The following is a 17,786-nucleotide window of genomic DNA, read 5'->3' on the forward strand; positions in this document are numbered from 1 at the left end:
TTAAAGGTAACGAACCTACTCCTAAAACTACAGTATAGGGATTATGGCAAAATATCGAACTATCCCTTTAACACACGCATCATTGCATCCAGGGAAACTTTCCCACATGCTACGGGATGTTTTTCTGTTTTCCTGTCTGAATCAACATGTAACTCTGCACAGTGAGGCTCACAGCTGTGATAAACAACCATATTTTGGATTCTGGAGATGAGCCTGGCTGATTGTGTGCCAAATGCGTAACAGGTGGGAGTCATCATTCACTGTGTTAAGCTGTGAATGAACAACTTTGATTAATACGACTTCATCTTGATCAAATAGACACATTCAGATCTCATTTTTGCCTTGATAAATGAGGCCTATGGTTTCAAAGCTGCAGTGAGACAAAAGCTGAGTCATCACTGACACATCTCACATCCACTCCTCCAGTGAAGTTTGTCCTCGTGTCTTTAGTTGGAGAATTATAGATTTATGAACAAAGAAGCAGAGAAGAGGACGTGTGGGGAACAACGCTTACATCAGAGCCGTAGTTGATGGCCAGGGTCTTCAGCGCCCAGGGGAGACCGAGTCCAACCAAGATGTCAAACACATTACTGCCGATGGAGTTGGACACTGCCATGTCTCCCAGTCCTGAACACAGAGACAGACAGAGTGTTAGAGCAGCAGAGACCGAGGGGAACAGGGAGGCAAATGTACAGAGTGAGTGGGTAAAGTAAAGAGGGAGGGGTGTGTGTGTGTTTTTGTGATCATTGGAGTCACCTGCCCATCTGACATCCTGAAACAAACAACAAAGAAAGAGCAGCTACAAAAAAGAAGGATGGATGACTAAACTGTGGTGGCAAGTGTGTGTCACACACACACACACACACACACACACACGGGCACACAATCACCCACAGACAGACAGACAGGGCCGTTTAAATATTTGATGGCAGCAGCAAGAAAAAGGCCAGATGAAAGGATGGAGGAAGGGACCCTGTCGGCCGGTGTTTCCTCTCCACACCCTTTCTCTCTCAGGCCAACCACAGAGACAGAGCAGAGACAACGGACAGAGATGACAGCATGCCCCCCCCCCCACACTCTCCTCTACCTGTCATCTCCTCCACTCTCTGCTCTTTAATATGGACTTCACTTTGATTTGCTTTGGCCTGTGTAGGTGGGTGTATGTGCAACCTGGTAGTCCCACACTCACACAGTTTTACCACAATCAGCTGCTCAGTCGGATCAGTTTGGTGACCTGTCACTGTCATTGTGTTTGTATTAGGGCTGTCACAATCATGAAATTGTAGCTGTCGATTTATTGCCATACACATAATTGTGATTAAAGGAGAATTCCGGTCATTTTTGACCCCTAAATCGTTGTCCTGATGGTCACCCAGTGTTGGGGGAGCAAAAAACGGAGCAAACCGGAGTTACACCATGGCTACCCGGCACTAGGGATAGCAACAACGCTAACCTATGGGGGCAATTCTTTCAACAAAAATAAACGGTCGAGCGGGTAATGTCCATAATATCTCCGACCGTTTATTTTTGTAAAGAAATCATCACAACTAGGAGAAAGTGTTTGTTTCTGTGGCGGGGAGAGCAGGCGCTCTGCGATCAGATAGTAATGTCTTTCCAGGATGTTTCAGAGTTCGGTACGAGCCTGTCAAAGACGAATTTCTGTCACTCGTGACAGCCAATAAAGTTTATCTATCTATCTATCTATCTATCTATCTATCTATCTATCTATCTATCTATCTATCTATCTATCTATCTATCTATCTATCTATCTATCTATCTATCTATCTATCTATCTGAGGTGAGTGACTACATGCAAAAACACAAAGTTTATACTGTTTATACTGTACACTATATGAGTTCAGTGGTGTCTCTAAGGATTCCAGTCATGTACCATAGATATTTGATTGTTTATTGAGTGTTTGTTGTGGTTGAAAGAATTGCCCCCATAGGTTAGCGTTGTTGCTATCCCTAGCGCCGTCTAGCCATGGTGTAACTCCGGTTTGCCTGCATCAATTTCTTTTTTTTTTAAACATGTTTTTATTTGAAGAAATGAACAATGATCAGATATTCAACATACAACATTTTTCTTATTTTCTTTCCCCCCACCCATCCCCATCGTGCTGCCAATATGAAAAAATAAATTAAATATAGAATGAAAATAAACTGGTGAGTGAGAAGCACACCTCAAATGTTATACAAAGAGTTACAGGTATGAAAATATATACAAGGTTAAAATAATACTGTAATACAAAATAAATAAATAGCCTACATAAAGATAAAGAAAAATAGATGAAATAAAAATAAAAAAAGCAAATAAAAACAAATCACTAAGAGAAAAGGTGGACATCAAGACAGTACACATTTGCCCTTTTTTTTTTTATCTTGTGGGAGAACTGCAAGTTTCTCAAAATAAGATAATAGAGGGGCCCACGCTTCATAGAATTTTTGGGTTGACCCTCTAACGCAATACTTTATCTTTTCCAACTTAAGGAATAGAATCAGGTCCTTCATCCAGGAGGAGGCTTTGGGTGGATGTGCTGATTTCCACTCTAACAGGATTTTTCTCCGGGCAAGGAGAGTTGAAAAAGCAATCACATTTTTAATTTTATTTGTCATTAATGAACCCTCCCCCGGAACTCCAAATATAGCCATTTCAGCATTAGGTTGGATATCTTTGCTAAAAGCTTCAGATAGAGTTTGAAATATCGTAGTCCAAAAATTATACAACTTATTACAGGACCAAAACATATGGGTCAGATCAGCCTTAGCTATATGACAACGTTCACATGTTTCACTGACATTAGAATAGATCCTAGAGAGTCTGGCTCTGCTATAATGGGTTCGATGAAGAACCTTGAACTGAATTAAGCCAAGGCGAGCACATGAGGTTGACCCGTTTACTCTATATAGTGCATCATCCCAGGTTGCATCGGAGATATTTATTCCAAGTTCTTCTACCCAGTCTGCTCTGATCTTATCGAGCGTCACTTTATTAAATGATGTGATACTATTATATATTTTTGAAATGAGACCTCTACAGTGCGTGGGAATTTGTAGAATGATATCTATTCCTTTTTTTGGAGGTAAATTAGGAAAACATGGACTGATGGTACGAATAAAATGGCGAATCTGAAGATAGCGGAAAAGGTGGGAGCGCTGTAAATTAAACTTGGTGGAAAGAGCATCAAATGTGGCAAAAGTTCCGTCTATGTAGAGATCACTGAATTTACTTAAGCCTGCCCTCTGCCACTGGACAAAGACAGGATCTAATTTGGCTGGGAGAAAAACATGATTATTGCAGATGGGACTATAAAGAGTGAAGTCTGTCAGATTGAAATTTTGTCGAAATTGTGACCAAATTTTTAAGGTGGAGATTACAATAGGACATGAGGAGTATTGTTTAGGCGAGAGGGGAAGCTTTGAGGTAACTAATGCAGGAAGTGAAGTTGATATACAGGCATTCATTTCTGGTTGGCACCAATCAACATCTGGCCTTTGAACCCAGTAAACTATTTTTTGTAGATTTGCTGCCCAATAATAATACAACAGGTTGGGTAAAGCCATACCCCCCTCTGTCTTATGCCTCTGAAGGAATACTTTACGAATTCTGGGATGTTTATTACCCCACAAAAATGAAGATAACAGCTTATCAACAAGTCTGAAAAATGACTTCGGAAGGAAGACTGGAATACTCTGAAAGAGATATAAAAACCTCGGCAATATGTTCATTTTAATACATGCTATTTTCCCTGCCAGGGATAGGTTCAGAACACTCCACTTCTGAAGGTCACTTTTAAGTTTATTAATCAGGGGAGTAAAATTTTTGTCATACAGACCAGAGAACGAACGGGTGACATTGATTCCCAAATATTTAAATCCTGATCTAGAGAGAGGGAAGGGCAAATCTGATTCTGCAATTTGGAGAGCTACGTTATTGATTGGGAAACACTCACTCTTTAAAAAGTTCAATTTATATCCTGAAAACCTGCCAAATTGGTGTAACATATTCACAATATCATGGGCAGATGACACAGGGTCTGAGATGTAAAGTAATAAATCGTCCGCATATAGGGACACTCTATGTTCTAACTGTTTTCTGTAGATTCCCTTAAAGCGTTGTGAGGTTTTCAGCATGATGGAGAGAGGTTCGATAGCTAAGGCGAAGAGAAGTGGACTAAGGGGACAACCTTGCCGGGTACCCCTGGACAGTGAGAAGGACTTAGAACACAATTTATTAGTAATTACCCTGGCTTTAGGTGATGCATATAACAGCTGTATCCAGGATATAAGTTTGGGCCCAAATCCAAATTTTCCCAATACCGCAAATAAGTAGGGCCACTCAACCCGATCGAATGCTTTTTCCGCATCCAAGGAGACCACCACCTCGGGAGTCTCCAAGGATGCGGAAGAGTGGACCACACTAAGGAGCCTGCGCATATTAGAGAAGGAATGGCGACCCCTAATAAAGCCTGTTTGATCTGACGAGATTATGTCCATCATAACAGTATCCAGCCTAATAGCAAGAAGCTTGGCTATTATCTTAACATCTCCATTTAGGAGTGATATGGGCCTATAGGAGCCACAATCAGCTGCATTTTTGCCAGGTTTTAACAAAAGTGTAATATTAGCTTCTGTGAGGGTCTGTGGCAAGGCTCCCTGTTCCAGCGAATAATTAAACATTTCAAGTAACAGGGGGGCTAATTTGGATGAAAATCGTTTGTAAAATTCAACTGGGTAGCCGTCTGGTCCGGGGGCCTTGCCACTTTGCATAGCTGAAATAGAGCTGGTGACTTCACTGAGTGTGATGGGCTTATCCAAATCTGTTCTCTTATCAGGGCTAATAGAAGGGGCAATTAAGTTATCCAAAAAATTTAGCATGTCCGAATCATCCTCTGGGAACTCAGATGTGTATAAATTTGAATAAAATGTTTTAAAAATATTATTTATTTCAACAGGGTCAACTGTAAGCTCATCAGAAGGCTTCTGGATCTGTGGTATGAGCTGAGCTGCCGCTCTACATTTAAGTTGGTGGGCCAGAAGACGGCCTGCCTTTTCACCATGCTCATATATGAAACCTCGAGATCTGAGCAGATATTGTTCCGTTTCCTGTGTTGATATTAGGTTATATTGCATTTGTAGGCCCAGTCTCTCTTTATATAGTTCAGGGGAAGGTGATGTGGAGTGTCTACGATCTAAATCAAGAATTGAATCTATGAGTTGTTTCTGCTTTGATTTCCTGGCTTTATTGCGTGCTGCTGTGTAAGATATTATTTCGCCTCTAATTACCACTTTCAATGTTTCCCACAAGATAGACGGTGATACTGAGTCTGATTTGTTTGCCAATAAGAAATTATCTATAGTGCAGGATATCGTTTGATAAAAGTTTTCATCCGCTAGTAAAGTTGGGTCCAGTCTCCAATTAGGGCGCTGAGCCTGATTGAGAGGAAAGCCTAAATCCAGTAATACTGGCGAGTGGTCCGACTCCACAATGGCTGAATATTCACTATTCTTAACAAAGGGTAGCAGTGTTTTATCTATGAAAAAATAATCAATTCTTGAATATGATTGGTGTACATGTGAAAAGAATGAGAACTCTTTATTACGTGGATAAAGGAAACGCCAAGGGTCTACACAGCCTGCCTCATTCATAAATGTAGACAGGGCATGAGCCATCTTGGATGGAGACACTGACTTGGGGCTAGATCGGTCCAAGGTCGGATTTACAACACAGTTAATGTCGCCGCCAAAAATCAAACGGTGAGAGTTCATGTTGGGTAAGACAGAGATGAGTCTGGATACAAAGCTGGCATCGTCCCAATTAGGAGCATATATACAAGCAAGTGTAACTTGGATATTAAAGAGGGATCCAGTCACTATGACAAATCGGCCCTGTGGGTCTGATATGGACTCATTAAGAGTAAACTGTACATTTTTGTGTATTAATATCGCTGTTCCTCTTGCTTTGGTGTTGAATTGTGAGTGGTAAAGTTGTCCTACCCATGGTTTTTTAAGTTTCATATGGTCTGCTGCTACCAAATGTGTTTCTTGTAAAAATGCTATTTCTGTTTTTAATTTTTTAAGGTGGGCAAGAATTTTTGCACGTTTCACCGGCCCTCTCATGCCTTTTACATTCCAACTAGTGAAGCGTACTGCTGAACCTCTCATTCTTTCATTGCTGCTTGATAAGTCAGACATACTAGTTAAGTTTTATGGCTGTCATGACCCAGTGACCTCATCTGAAATCCCATCATATGGAAGCATGTTGTCTTGTCCACAAAAAAACAAACAAACAAAAAAAAACCATATAACCCAATACAGCACTGAACTTGAACCCCGTTAGAACCCATCCAAACTGTGCCTTCGCTTCCCCAACTGAAGCAAACTGCAGTTCCCTACATAACTCGTAGATCTCCCGATAGACCATCCTCTCAATATCTAACTTGGGAGGGCTCCCAATCAACTTAGTATGCAGGAATTACACTATTAATCTATAAACCTAATCAGTAACTGTGGTTATAAACTGTGGCATATGTAGGCAAATATGCTGCTTTTCAGGGTAACATCTTAACCATACAACATCATAATCAAGCTTTTATGTGATCAGTGGCCAGAACTCTAGTTAAAATTAACTTAACAGTGCAGCTGTCTGGCTGCAGCACATAGCAGAGCAACTAAACATATGGTCCTTTATCCTAAAATTATTAATATCTTTAAAAATAAAACAAGGTAGGTAATAAAGAATAATATGGTAGTGATCTAAACAAGACCATACACAATTCAATATTACTCGTGAAAGTGTGGGTAGATATTGAAAATTAAAATAAACAGTTTACGTATGGATTCTTCCTTTTATCTTACCCACTGAGTCCCAAGAGCCTGGAGAAACCAAAACCAAAAGTAGTCCACGTTAACGGAGACATCCCGGCTGAGTTATGATGATGTCTTTTTCTTTTTCCCCTTTGTTAACGTCAGCAGTCAATCCCCGAACACAAAGTGCACGGTTGCCACAGAATAAAAGTCACAGTCATTACTTCTCCAGTCGCAGCGAGCCTGCCGACAGATGTTTATTTAGCAACACGGCGATCATAGAACGCTTGGGCCTCTTCTGGTGTCTCAAAGAGGTGACTTTCTCCATCAAAAGTGACTCTAAGTCGGGCTGGAAAAAGCAGGCGGAACGGCACTCCTCTCTGGTAAAGATCCCGTTTAACACCGTTAAATGACGCTCTTTTCTTGGCGAGAGCGGTGCTGAGGTCTGGGTATAATCTCAAAGTGACGCCCTTATACTTTACTTCGTGCTGCCTGGACCATCTCAGAGCGGCTTCTTTCTCCTGGTACCGGTGGAAACACAGGATGAAGGGCCGTGGGGGTCGTCCTGCTGCAGGTTTAGGTCCAGCTGCGCGGTGTGCACGGTCCAGCTCTGGGGGGGACGGGAACACGTTATCCCCCATGACGTCTTTCAGCAACTTTGAAATAAAAATAGTTGCGTCATGGCCATCTTCACTTCCTTCAGGCACATTCAGAATACGAAGATTGGCTCTGCGAGATCTATTTTCCAGGTTTTCAAGGCGATCCAGCAGGGTTGCATTTGTGGCCTGGAGGGATTTGACGGTAGCTTCAGCTTCACAAATCCGTTGAAAGTTGTCACCTGACAGGGTTTCTGCCGCTACGAGTCGGCCCTGGAAAGAGCTAACTTCGTTACGTAGCCCATCCACTGAAGCTTGCAGAGGCTGAATTGACTCTTGGATTAATGTGGCCACATCTTCCTTGAAGTTGGCCCGTTGCTTAGACAGTTCTGTAATCAGTTCAGACATGGAGATAGGATCTCCGTGCTTGCTGTCGTCAGATGTTTCCGCTTCGGTGAGCGCAGCCGCCATTGATGCTAGCTTGTTAGCTAAGCTGTGTCTGGTTTCCATTTCGCCGTCGTGAGGGTTCAGCATCCGTACAAGTATATTGCTTTACGTACCGGTAGTTTATAAGTGTGTTTACGCCGATGCTACGCTTAATATGTGTGTAAGACTTCGATTATTTAAGTTAATAAAACAGTTGACCGGGAGCCCCTTCGCCCTACGTCTCACTCCTACATTGCCAAACCGGAAGTCCCCGCCTGCATCAATTTCAGTGGCGTTTTTTGCTCCCCCCACACTGGGTGACCATCAGGACAACGATTTAGGGGTCAAAAATGACCAGAATTCTCCTTTAACAATTTAATTGTCTTTTTCTCATCATTTTATGCCACTGTTACAGTATAAGCATAAACACTCATACACCTTATGAAGAAAAAGAGACATTTATTGGCTTTGCAACTAAATCCATGACGCTAATGTCAATAGATTCTCATTGAAATGCTGTTGAATATTAGAAATTAAACTCCTCCATTGATTCTCGTGTCATTAAACCATAGATGAAGAAGAAGAAGGGGGTGCAACGTGATGATGTCATTCAAAGAGCATCATTCAAACCTCAAACGGTGGAAAACGACAAGGAAATAGTGATGAGATCTGACATTTCTGTTAGTTTCATCCAGCTGTTTTTATACAGATGAAAACAGATGGAAACCATTTTAACCATTATGCAAAATAATTGCGATCAGCTCAATGATTGCAATCAGGCGATTATGTAATAATTGTGACAGGCCTAGTGTGTGTGTGTGTGTGTGTGTGTGTGTGTGCATGATATCACAATGTCACCTTATGATGGTACTTTACACTTTACTTAGAATCTAGTCTGATGCTCTGCATTTGACTTGTTATAGATTTTAGAGCGGTCAAATGAAAATGTCATTCTTCTACTTAGACACAGGAGTCATGTAATATACAGTATACAACGTGGTGTATTAGCCTACAGATTATACACACAGAATACAAAGAAATCCATCTATATGCTGTGTTACTAACACTGATAAATAACCCTTTTCATGCTCTTTTTTGCATTAGCATCTTGGTATTTTCTATATTTGCTAACACGCATACACTTCTGTCAGTGCTCAACACTGACACTAACATTAAAATCATGTTTATCCAAAATGTAAATTCTTCATGCGATAAGAAAAAAACCCAACCTTTTTTCAGTTTGTGACAAAGTCAATTTGAATTCATCTTTCTTTGGACAACAACACAATTTGATGTGACATAGCACATTTTTATTAAATGTCTGGAAGAAGAGTGAAGGTTGTTTCTGAGGATACATTTCTGACACAGGGAGTGGGGGAAAAACACAGAACCATTAACATGTCCTGAAGATGAGATGTCACAAAAAAAAACCCCATAAGAGCAGCCTCCCAGACCTGTTGGAGAGACTTTAATGCCATTATGTTCAGCTGAAGTTTCACTAAGCACATGAAAAGCTTTGGGACTGAGCCTTTGGCTTTTGAGACCAAACTACTGGGATTAATTCAGAAGCTCATTGTAAACAAAATGAGGCAGAGCACGTGTTTGACTGAAGGGTGAGGACACCCTCAACAATAAACTGCTCAAAAACACAATGATGCACTACTCCAAATGCATTGTCTGTTTGTGCTTGTACTTGTAGCTCCTGTCCAGTGTGCTTGTTAGCTTGTTGAGCTTGACCTGTTGCAGTCTCAGGAGACGAAAAAGAAAAACTGTGGCATTCCTGACCAATAAGGTGAATCAGGAGACAGCACTGTAAATCATGATGCATAGAGCCATTTTTGAAAATCTCACCAAACTCATAACCTCCAACATGCTGCAATATGGCTGCAAGTAAAGGAGGAACCCTCGTCTATTGTTGTGTGTCAATTCACATATTTCATATCCACACTTGTCGTGTTGTGTGCATTTCAGTGACAGGTATGCAGTGCACCATAAGGACCCAGATGGTAAAATGATCACATTTTGAAGGCTCTTTAACATATATTTGCGTGAGCAGTGGTTCATTTGCATTTAAAGGGACAGACACTGAAAGCAGCCGTTCTGAACAGGGCTGTTGTAGAGGATGAAAAGAGCTGAGATGTTTGATCCTTGGGGGATTTTGACCGAATCATGTCACAGACATGTCTTTAAGACACCTGGGAACTATTTTAATTTGATATGAAGGGAGTGTGTGTGTGTGTGTGTGTAGGTGTGTGTGTGTGTGTTTACCTTGTCTTGCCACTATAAGGCTGGCCATGCAGTCAGGTACGCTGGTGCCGGCTGCTAAGAAGGTGATGCCCATGATGACATCAGGGATGCCGAGTGTGAAGCCGATGACGGTGACCTGACACACAGAGACAGGGCAGTTCATTCATTAAAGCAGATATCATTGGCACGGCCGTTTCGGCTAATGCTGTGTTCAAGGCAGGCTTTTGAAACCGTAAGTTACAGCTTCAAGTCACAACTACGACTTGGTAGCGTTCCAGGTAACCCGTAGCTCGTGTTTTTACCGTCCTGTTGTCTGTGAAAGTTCCCTATAACGGCCACTCGTAACTTCCGACCCGTGAACTCGTACCAGATCGAACTGGTATGACTTCACAGGAAGGAAAAACACAAAGTACGAGTTTCCTTGAACGCACCATGAGTTAGCAGCCCCCGCCCTTGTCAGGCATCAATTGGTCCTCGTGCTACGTCACCACATTCACGCGCATCCCTTGGCTGCACACACAGCCCTTCATGCCGTTCTCTCCCCTCATTGGATAACACTTGTATCCCACAAGGAAAATTTTCTCCTCGGGTTACAGCAGAGCAGAGTGACGGAGAGACTCGTGTTTAGGCTGAAATACTTCATGTAAGTGATTGCTGACGGAAAATAGGACTATTTAGGACTTATATTAACAAAAACATTCCACTGATATCTGCTTTAACTCTTCATTAACTGTTAACTAAGCAGCTCACAGAGACAGAACGTGTTCTTCGTCACAGTGCTAACCCTTACATTTCTGTTGTTGTTTATGTGCTCTTCATGGTCAATGTGCTTCTACAGTGTCAAGCAAAAGTTTGGGCACCCCTGGTCTAAATTTCTGTTAATTAATGTGAACAGTTCAGCAAGTGGGAGATGAAATGATCTCCAAAAGTCATAAAGTTAAACATGAAACACCCCCCCCCCAACATTTTAATCAACATCAGTGTATTATTTTTTGCCTGTAATAGAATAGGAAACCCAGGAGACTTGAGCTCAGAAAACTTTGACCAAGGTATCAGACAAGATATTTACTATTTACACACTGTGATAGTTTCCAAAGGGGGGGGTACTAGGTACTAACTATAGGGTAGCCAAACCTTTGCTGAGGGCCCTTTTCCTTTTCTGTGGATTTGAAAATGTAAAAGATGAAATTGTATATGTGTGTGTGTGTGTGTGTGTGTGTGTGTGTGTGTGTGTGTGTGTGTGTGTGTAAAGGAAACATGCCTGTAAATCTGTAACTTTATGCCTTTTGGAGATCATTTCATCTTCCACTTGCTCTAACAGAAATTTTGATCAGCCGTGCCCAAACCTTTGCATGCCACTGTAAATAACACTAAAACACTATAATCCTCCAGTAGCAGAGCTTCTCTCCTGCTCCTCTGTTCTTCACCAGTCTATATCAGATTGTCAGCTCTTTTCTGTTTTAATGATGACCAGACTTATTATCCATCCTTTACACCACAGCCTCCCAGAGTAGATAGGCTACAACACAGTTTGACCCTCCGCTCCCTTCCCCTGACTCTTACCATCCAGACCATGATGTAGGAGAAGCCGGCGATCCACATGGTGGAGGCGATGAAGGACAGCATGAAGTAGTTCTCCCAGCGAGGTGAGGAGCAGTTGGGGATGGTGAAGTACAGCAGCAGTAGGAGGGGCCACGCCAGCAGCCACTTGAGCTTGTTACACACCCCCGCTGCAAACACACAGGTCGGACTGTCACTGCTGAGGCACTGATACACCTGTTCATGTCATCAACTTCATGAGTGCTTTTGGTTCTTTTCATATTTTAGACATTCATGCTGGGTGTGTATTTTATCACCAGGTGTGACATGGATGAATACATGTATGAATAAATGAGAGGTTGTGCACACAGAGTACAGTGTGAAAAGAAGAAGGAAGAGAAGATTGTATTGTATGATATTTTCCCACATCAACTACTGTTTCACAAGGAGCCACGACTCTTAGACCAATTGAACAATTGTACAAGCATAAGTTACTTGATAAAAGAACACATTCGTATCATCATCACTGCAACATCCTGGTAAAATATATATTTTTTAGTTTCGACAATCTTAAGTATTTTAAACATGTATGTGCTGTGCGATCTATACATCTCTACACGGCCTGTACCCACCGCCCCTGGAAGAGTATATAAAAATACAACCAGAAAGGAGTATAGGGACCAGAGCTACCACAAGCAGGGACTGTGAGTTACAATTTGGACGCACAACATTTTCTCAAAACATGTTATCAATCCAAGGATGTTTAGAATGGAAGAAGCTACCCATTATTATTAGAGAGTGTCCGACTTTTAGGACCTTTAGAGCACAATTTACAGACTGGATATTAGACAAACAAACTTGTGAGCACCTGTAATCATGTTTAACCTGGGTCTTTCTTGTGTGTGCAGTTGTATGTCTATGGCCGGTGCGTGTGCAATAGTGTAGGTATATAGTTATTATGTGTGAATGTCTATGGCCGGTACGTGTGCAATAGTGTAGGTATATAGTTATTATGTGTGAATGTCTATGGCCGGTACGTGTGCAATAATGTAGTCAAGGTGCAATCATGTGAACATGCTCAGTCTGGTTAAAGTAATCATATCTAGTCTGTGCATGTGAAATTGTATGTTTTTTTATAATTCAACGAATCATGTCTAACGCAATTGTATGTATATATATGTATGTATATATATATATATATATATATATATATTTATATAATTCAACAAATCAATTCTCCTGCAATTATGTAAATTTACTTATTTTGTTATCTATCGGTCCTCTGTCTTTATGGATTTTTTATGTTAATTGTTGTATTGTTTGGGGACTACGGATGTAATTTAGCAGCAGTGCTAAATCCAGTGTATTTACAGTGAGTGTCCATTATTATACACTGTCCCGTCTAAATAAACAAATAAAGAAAGAAAGATGAATCACACAGGGCTGGGATTGAGGCTGTGTCACCCGGTACCTGGACACTGGAAAGGTACAAACGGTCCCTCTCCATCTTCCTCCTCCTCCTCTTCGTCGTTCTCGTTGTTCTCGTTGTCCTCGTTCTCCGTCTCATTTCCCGCCTCCCGGTCGTCGTGGCGAACGCTGACGCCCCTCTCCGTTCCCGACAGCCCGTTTTCGATGCCCCACCTGCTTCCTCCTTTCCCTGGAACATCAGAGTCTCCATTGGTCAGAGTCCGTGTGTTGATCAGCCGCTGCCTCTGTATCAATGAACACACACAAGTGAGAGGGATTAAGTACAAATATCACTGATGAAAACAGACAGATCTCCAAAGTCATTTTAATACAGTGATTTTCAACCTTGGGGTCGGGACCCGACGAGGGGTCACCTGAAATTCAAATGGGGTCGCCTGAAATGTCTAGTAATTGATTAAAAAATACTCATAAAAATATTTTTTTTAACTAATTATTATTCTTTTTTAAATTATGATTAAAAACACCACACACAATCTAAAATGTCACATATAATATCTGAGCTGGCGCATGCACATGATCGCGGGATCGCCAAAAATTTGTGATATCAAAATAGGGTCACGACACGAGTTAAAAAACGTTGGGAATCGCTGTTTTAATACGTGTATTTCTTTAGATATATTTACATGTAGGTATATAGGGAATCAAACCCAGGACAGCACAGCTGAAGCCACAGCTTCTTTTCAGAGAGATTTACAAACCCCCTTACTGCTGCTGCTGTGGACTTTCTGCTGTCTTATTTATTCACATGTTTTTTACTTAATAAATAAATGAACCTTGAACACTGGACTTTGGTTTATCTGTCAAAGTTAAGGCAATTCTCAAAACCAGTTTAAGTCCAAATGAACATCTGGACGTGTTTCTGTGGGTTTTGTTTAAGTCTCTTCATTTTGCCGATGAAAGAAGAATGTCTTATTCCCTTGGTTTCTCACTGTGTATCATTATACACTTAAAATGATCTGGCTTAAGAAGTTCAGAGCCACATTGAGTTCTTCATGAATATTATGAATGAGCCTCCAAGCACTCTAGTTTCCATATGTGGGGCCTTGAGTTGTAGTCGGTCAGTGCAGTGCTCAGTCTGGCTGTAGAGTCTTGGGTGATAGTTTTGTCGACCAGTAGCAGGTGCTTTGATCCTCTGCTGTGTGTCTCCAGTGCCCTTCTGAGCTTTGATAATGCACTGACTCATGTGCAGACTGAGCTGCTATGACATCTGAGAGGAGCTTCCACTGTTTGAAAGGCAGGTTAATGGCCGGTAGTTCAAAGGTGTTGCACCCCTTGTCAATAAATGTGAAAGAAGAGCTTCAATTTGGGCCTCTGATTGCAAAAAAGCTGATTTTACACGTGTGGAAAATGGACATCTGGAGAGACTAAGATTCTTTTTTTCTGATTCTGATTATAATGAAGATAGAGGAGATAAGTTTGATAAGACATGGGACCTACTGAGTTACTCTATGAAGCCTCACAGTGCAAATGAGTATGTCATCCTGTATATGTCTATTTTATTCATTTATTTTTCCACTCTTACCTGTCTTAACTATGACCATGGGATGTTCTGTGTTGTGCATGTTATGTCGTCTTATGACACGCACCGGTTGCGAATGGGCCTCACTTTTCTTCGTCCAAAAAGACACACCAAGAAAACATCCAAATCCATCACATCCATTAATTTTTTTCGGAACAATTTCTCATGTTGGGGCTTCAATACAAGAGGGACATTACAGATGAGCACTTGGTGTGTCTTTTTGGACAAAGAAAAGTGAGGCCCATTCGCAACCGTCATATGGACATGCAGTGCTGCACGGAGCCCCGCTGTAACTCAGAGAAGCCACGGAGGACTCTGAAACTTCTCCCAGCCCTTAGTCCACATGAGGGGGAGGAGATAATGAGTGAAATTTGAATTTTGGGTGAACTATCCCTTTAACACCTGAGAATTGTTGGATGTTTGTAATGTCTTTGTTGACTGCTCCTTGTCCTTGGAGATTATTATGGTCTGCTCCTACATCCACCAGCCACTTCCTTCCAGTATTGTTTAGTCTCTTCTCTGGGTGGGTTACACTATGTGGATGTTCACACCACAAGTCAGAAGCACATTTCTCTCCACCCACTCATCAAGCAATTCTACCCCTGTCTTTAAAACATCTAGAGCTAATCTTTAAATAACCTTGTTGATTTACAACACACAGCTTTTTATGTCTTTTTGGTTCTAAGTAACCCTTGTCTGTCTCCTTTGTCTAATCACACCTTCATGGTTAAGTTTATGAGAATTTCATGAACTGGCTTTAATACTATTGGGGGGTTACTGGCATTACATTGCTAAATCCATTTTACTTTTCTCTGAGGCACAATCATTCACGCTGGGTGAGTAGCAGCCGGTGAACCAAACTACTGTGAGGCAAAGTTTGGGACAAAATCATTTGAAACTTGAAACTGCCTTGTTTTGAATTCTTAATTGTCACAATAGTCAAGAAGGGGCACGTTCTCCCTGTGATATCCACCTGCGCTGTGGCCTGTGTGCAGCAGCAGATTACCTTGTTAGAGGAGCTGTCAGACAAGCACCCTGCAGCCTCACTCAAATTGGAAATGGCAGCAATCTGTTTGTTTTCCCCCCCTCCTTTTTCCACCAGGAGCTCCGCCGTAGACGTCTGCGTGTCTGTCCTCACCTCAGTGATGAGCATCCGCGACGCCATGGTGAGGCGGGTTCTGGGGGAGAAGTGACTGGTGATCATGATCCTCATGCCGGCCTCAGAGAAGGACAGCTGGTGGGGATACGCTGACAGCAGCTCATCCACCATCAGCACCGACGTCTTCCTGTGGTGGTTGGCTGGAGGAACACACACGTACACACACGTGTTATATGACCACTACACGACACGTCTATTTACATCATGTAACATACAAGTTCAACAGTGATGTTCTTGACAGCGGAGCTATCTCCATGACAACAGTCTGATGGAGGCTGTCAGGTGTTAGTGGGCTCTGAATGACGATAGTCAGCAGACCATGTGTTAAAGCAGAAGTAAGCAGAATATTTGTGTTAATATAAGTCTTAAATAGTTGTATCTTCAGACAGCAATCACTTCTATAGAGTGTTTGGTCTGAAACACGGGTCTGTCAGTCACTCTGCTCTGCTCTGAGCCCAGGAGAAAACTTTCCTTGTATCCTACAACCTTTATCCAATGAGGAGAGAGAACGGCATAAAGGGGCAGTCCTCTCTGTGTGTACAGCCAAGGGATGTGTGTGAATGTGGTGACGTAGGGACGAGGGCGGGGACTGCTAACTCCATCTGCTGACAGGAAGTTAGCCAAAACCACCGGATCGCTTACTTCTGCTTTAAGATCTGGGTGTCCATTTATTATTTAATTTTTATTATTATTAAGACTTTTGGGTCGAGCTCACACTCCCCAAAACCAGCAGACAAGTTAATTAAAATTCTCCAGATACTGGGCAAAGGCCATGAAGCAGCTAAATACTATAGGATGTTAATGGACTGTGGAGGTGAGGCAGGGGTAGCGGCCCTGAGACTTGCCTGAGAAAGAGACCTGGGGGTGTCATGTGATGAACGAGAATGGATCAAGGATTGTGGAAACTAAAGAATAATGTCAAGGGACCTGAAGGTCAGGCTTATGCAAATTACAATGTTACACCATTTCTACTGGACCTTGATTAGGCTCTAGACTTGGTTTAAAGGGACATTGTGTAACTTCTCCTGTTATCTATTCACGAAAATAGATTATTTGGTTCAAAAGTCTGTTTTTCATGAATCAGTAATCCCCCCATCAACAAAGTGAAGTGTTCCTTTCAGCTCTGAATGAGCCGTTCATATCATTCATATCTCCATGGAGACGGTAAGCTCGGTGCTGCTGCCATGTGGTGTCTCCATGTTTTTACCTTCAGTGGCAGCGTGACGGTAGGTAACCACGGAAACTCAGCGGAGACACCGGAGCTGTCGGCTCAGTCACCGCGGTAACGCAGTGAGGAGGAATGGAGCGTTACACTGATGCTGCATTCACCTGCCGTCGGGCAGACGGCCGTCGCTAACAAACCAGATGTCATTTTAGTCACAGAAGTCCAATACCACATCGCCATGACAACATATTGTCACTTGTTTACATAGAGGCTTGTTTATGCCGTTACGTGCAGCGGCTGTCGTCCGTCTGCCGTCTGCCCAATTTCATGTGAATGCAGCATGAAAAATACGATTGAGTTGCTTGTGATATACAACCACAACACTAGATGGGAGGAATTCCTACACAATGTACCTTTAAAAGATCCAGCTACCTGTTGGAAATGCGATATAGAAGAATGTACAATGGTACATGTGTTATGGTCTTGCCCTATGATTAACGAATACTGGAAAAAGATTCATTGAGTTATTGTTGGTGTTGTGAAAAGAGAATTTGTGTTTTGCCCTAAACTATACATATTAGGAGAGGGTAAAGTGTTGTCTGCCTTTAACCAACCACTGGAACACTGGATACAGACTGCAGGTATGACTGGATGGCAGATCATCCTCAGGAATATACCTTGAGACTACGGACCTGATACAATGAAGTCATTTTTTAAAATATGTATTTTATTACTTCTTTTTAGTTATAAGATCTAAGTTTTTCTTTTTATTACTGTTTTGTGTGTGTGGAAATTGTCTTGTTTGCCATGTAGTGCCATGGATGAAAATGTTGGAAAGTA

General features: G+C 41.9%; 1 protein-coding gene across 1 annotated transcript in view; it reads right to left on the reverse strand.

The window, feature by feature from the left end:
- LOC146973900 (sodium/potassium/calcium exchanger 3-like) overlaps window positions 1-17,786 on the reverse strand; it is a 118,255-nt gene that overhangs the window by 4,763 nt on the left and 95,706 nt on the right. The window contains exons 11-15 of the mRNA XM_085800916.1: window positions 15,761-15,921; window positions 13,087-13,327; window positions 11,640-11,806; window positions 10,098-10,212; window positions 515-627 (exon numbers count right to left, since the gene is read on the reverse strand). Coding sequence (XP_085657042.1) covers window positions 515-627; window positions 10,098-10,212; window positions 11,640-11,806; window positions 13,087-13,327; window positions 15,761-15,921 — 797 coding nt within the window. The remainder of the gene's footprint in view (window positions 1-514; window positions 628-10,097; window positions 10,213-11,639; window positions 11,807-13,086; window positions 13,328-15,760; window positions 15,922-17,786) is intronic.

Source organism: Trachurus japonicus, chromosome 15 (assembly GCF_045865225.1).
Source record: "Trachurus japonicus isolate A0001 chromosome 15, Traja_1.0".
Lineage (NCBI taxonomy): Eukaryota > Metazoa > Chordata > Actinopteri > Carangiformes > Carangidae > Trachurus > Trachurus japonicus.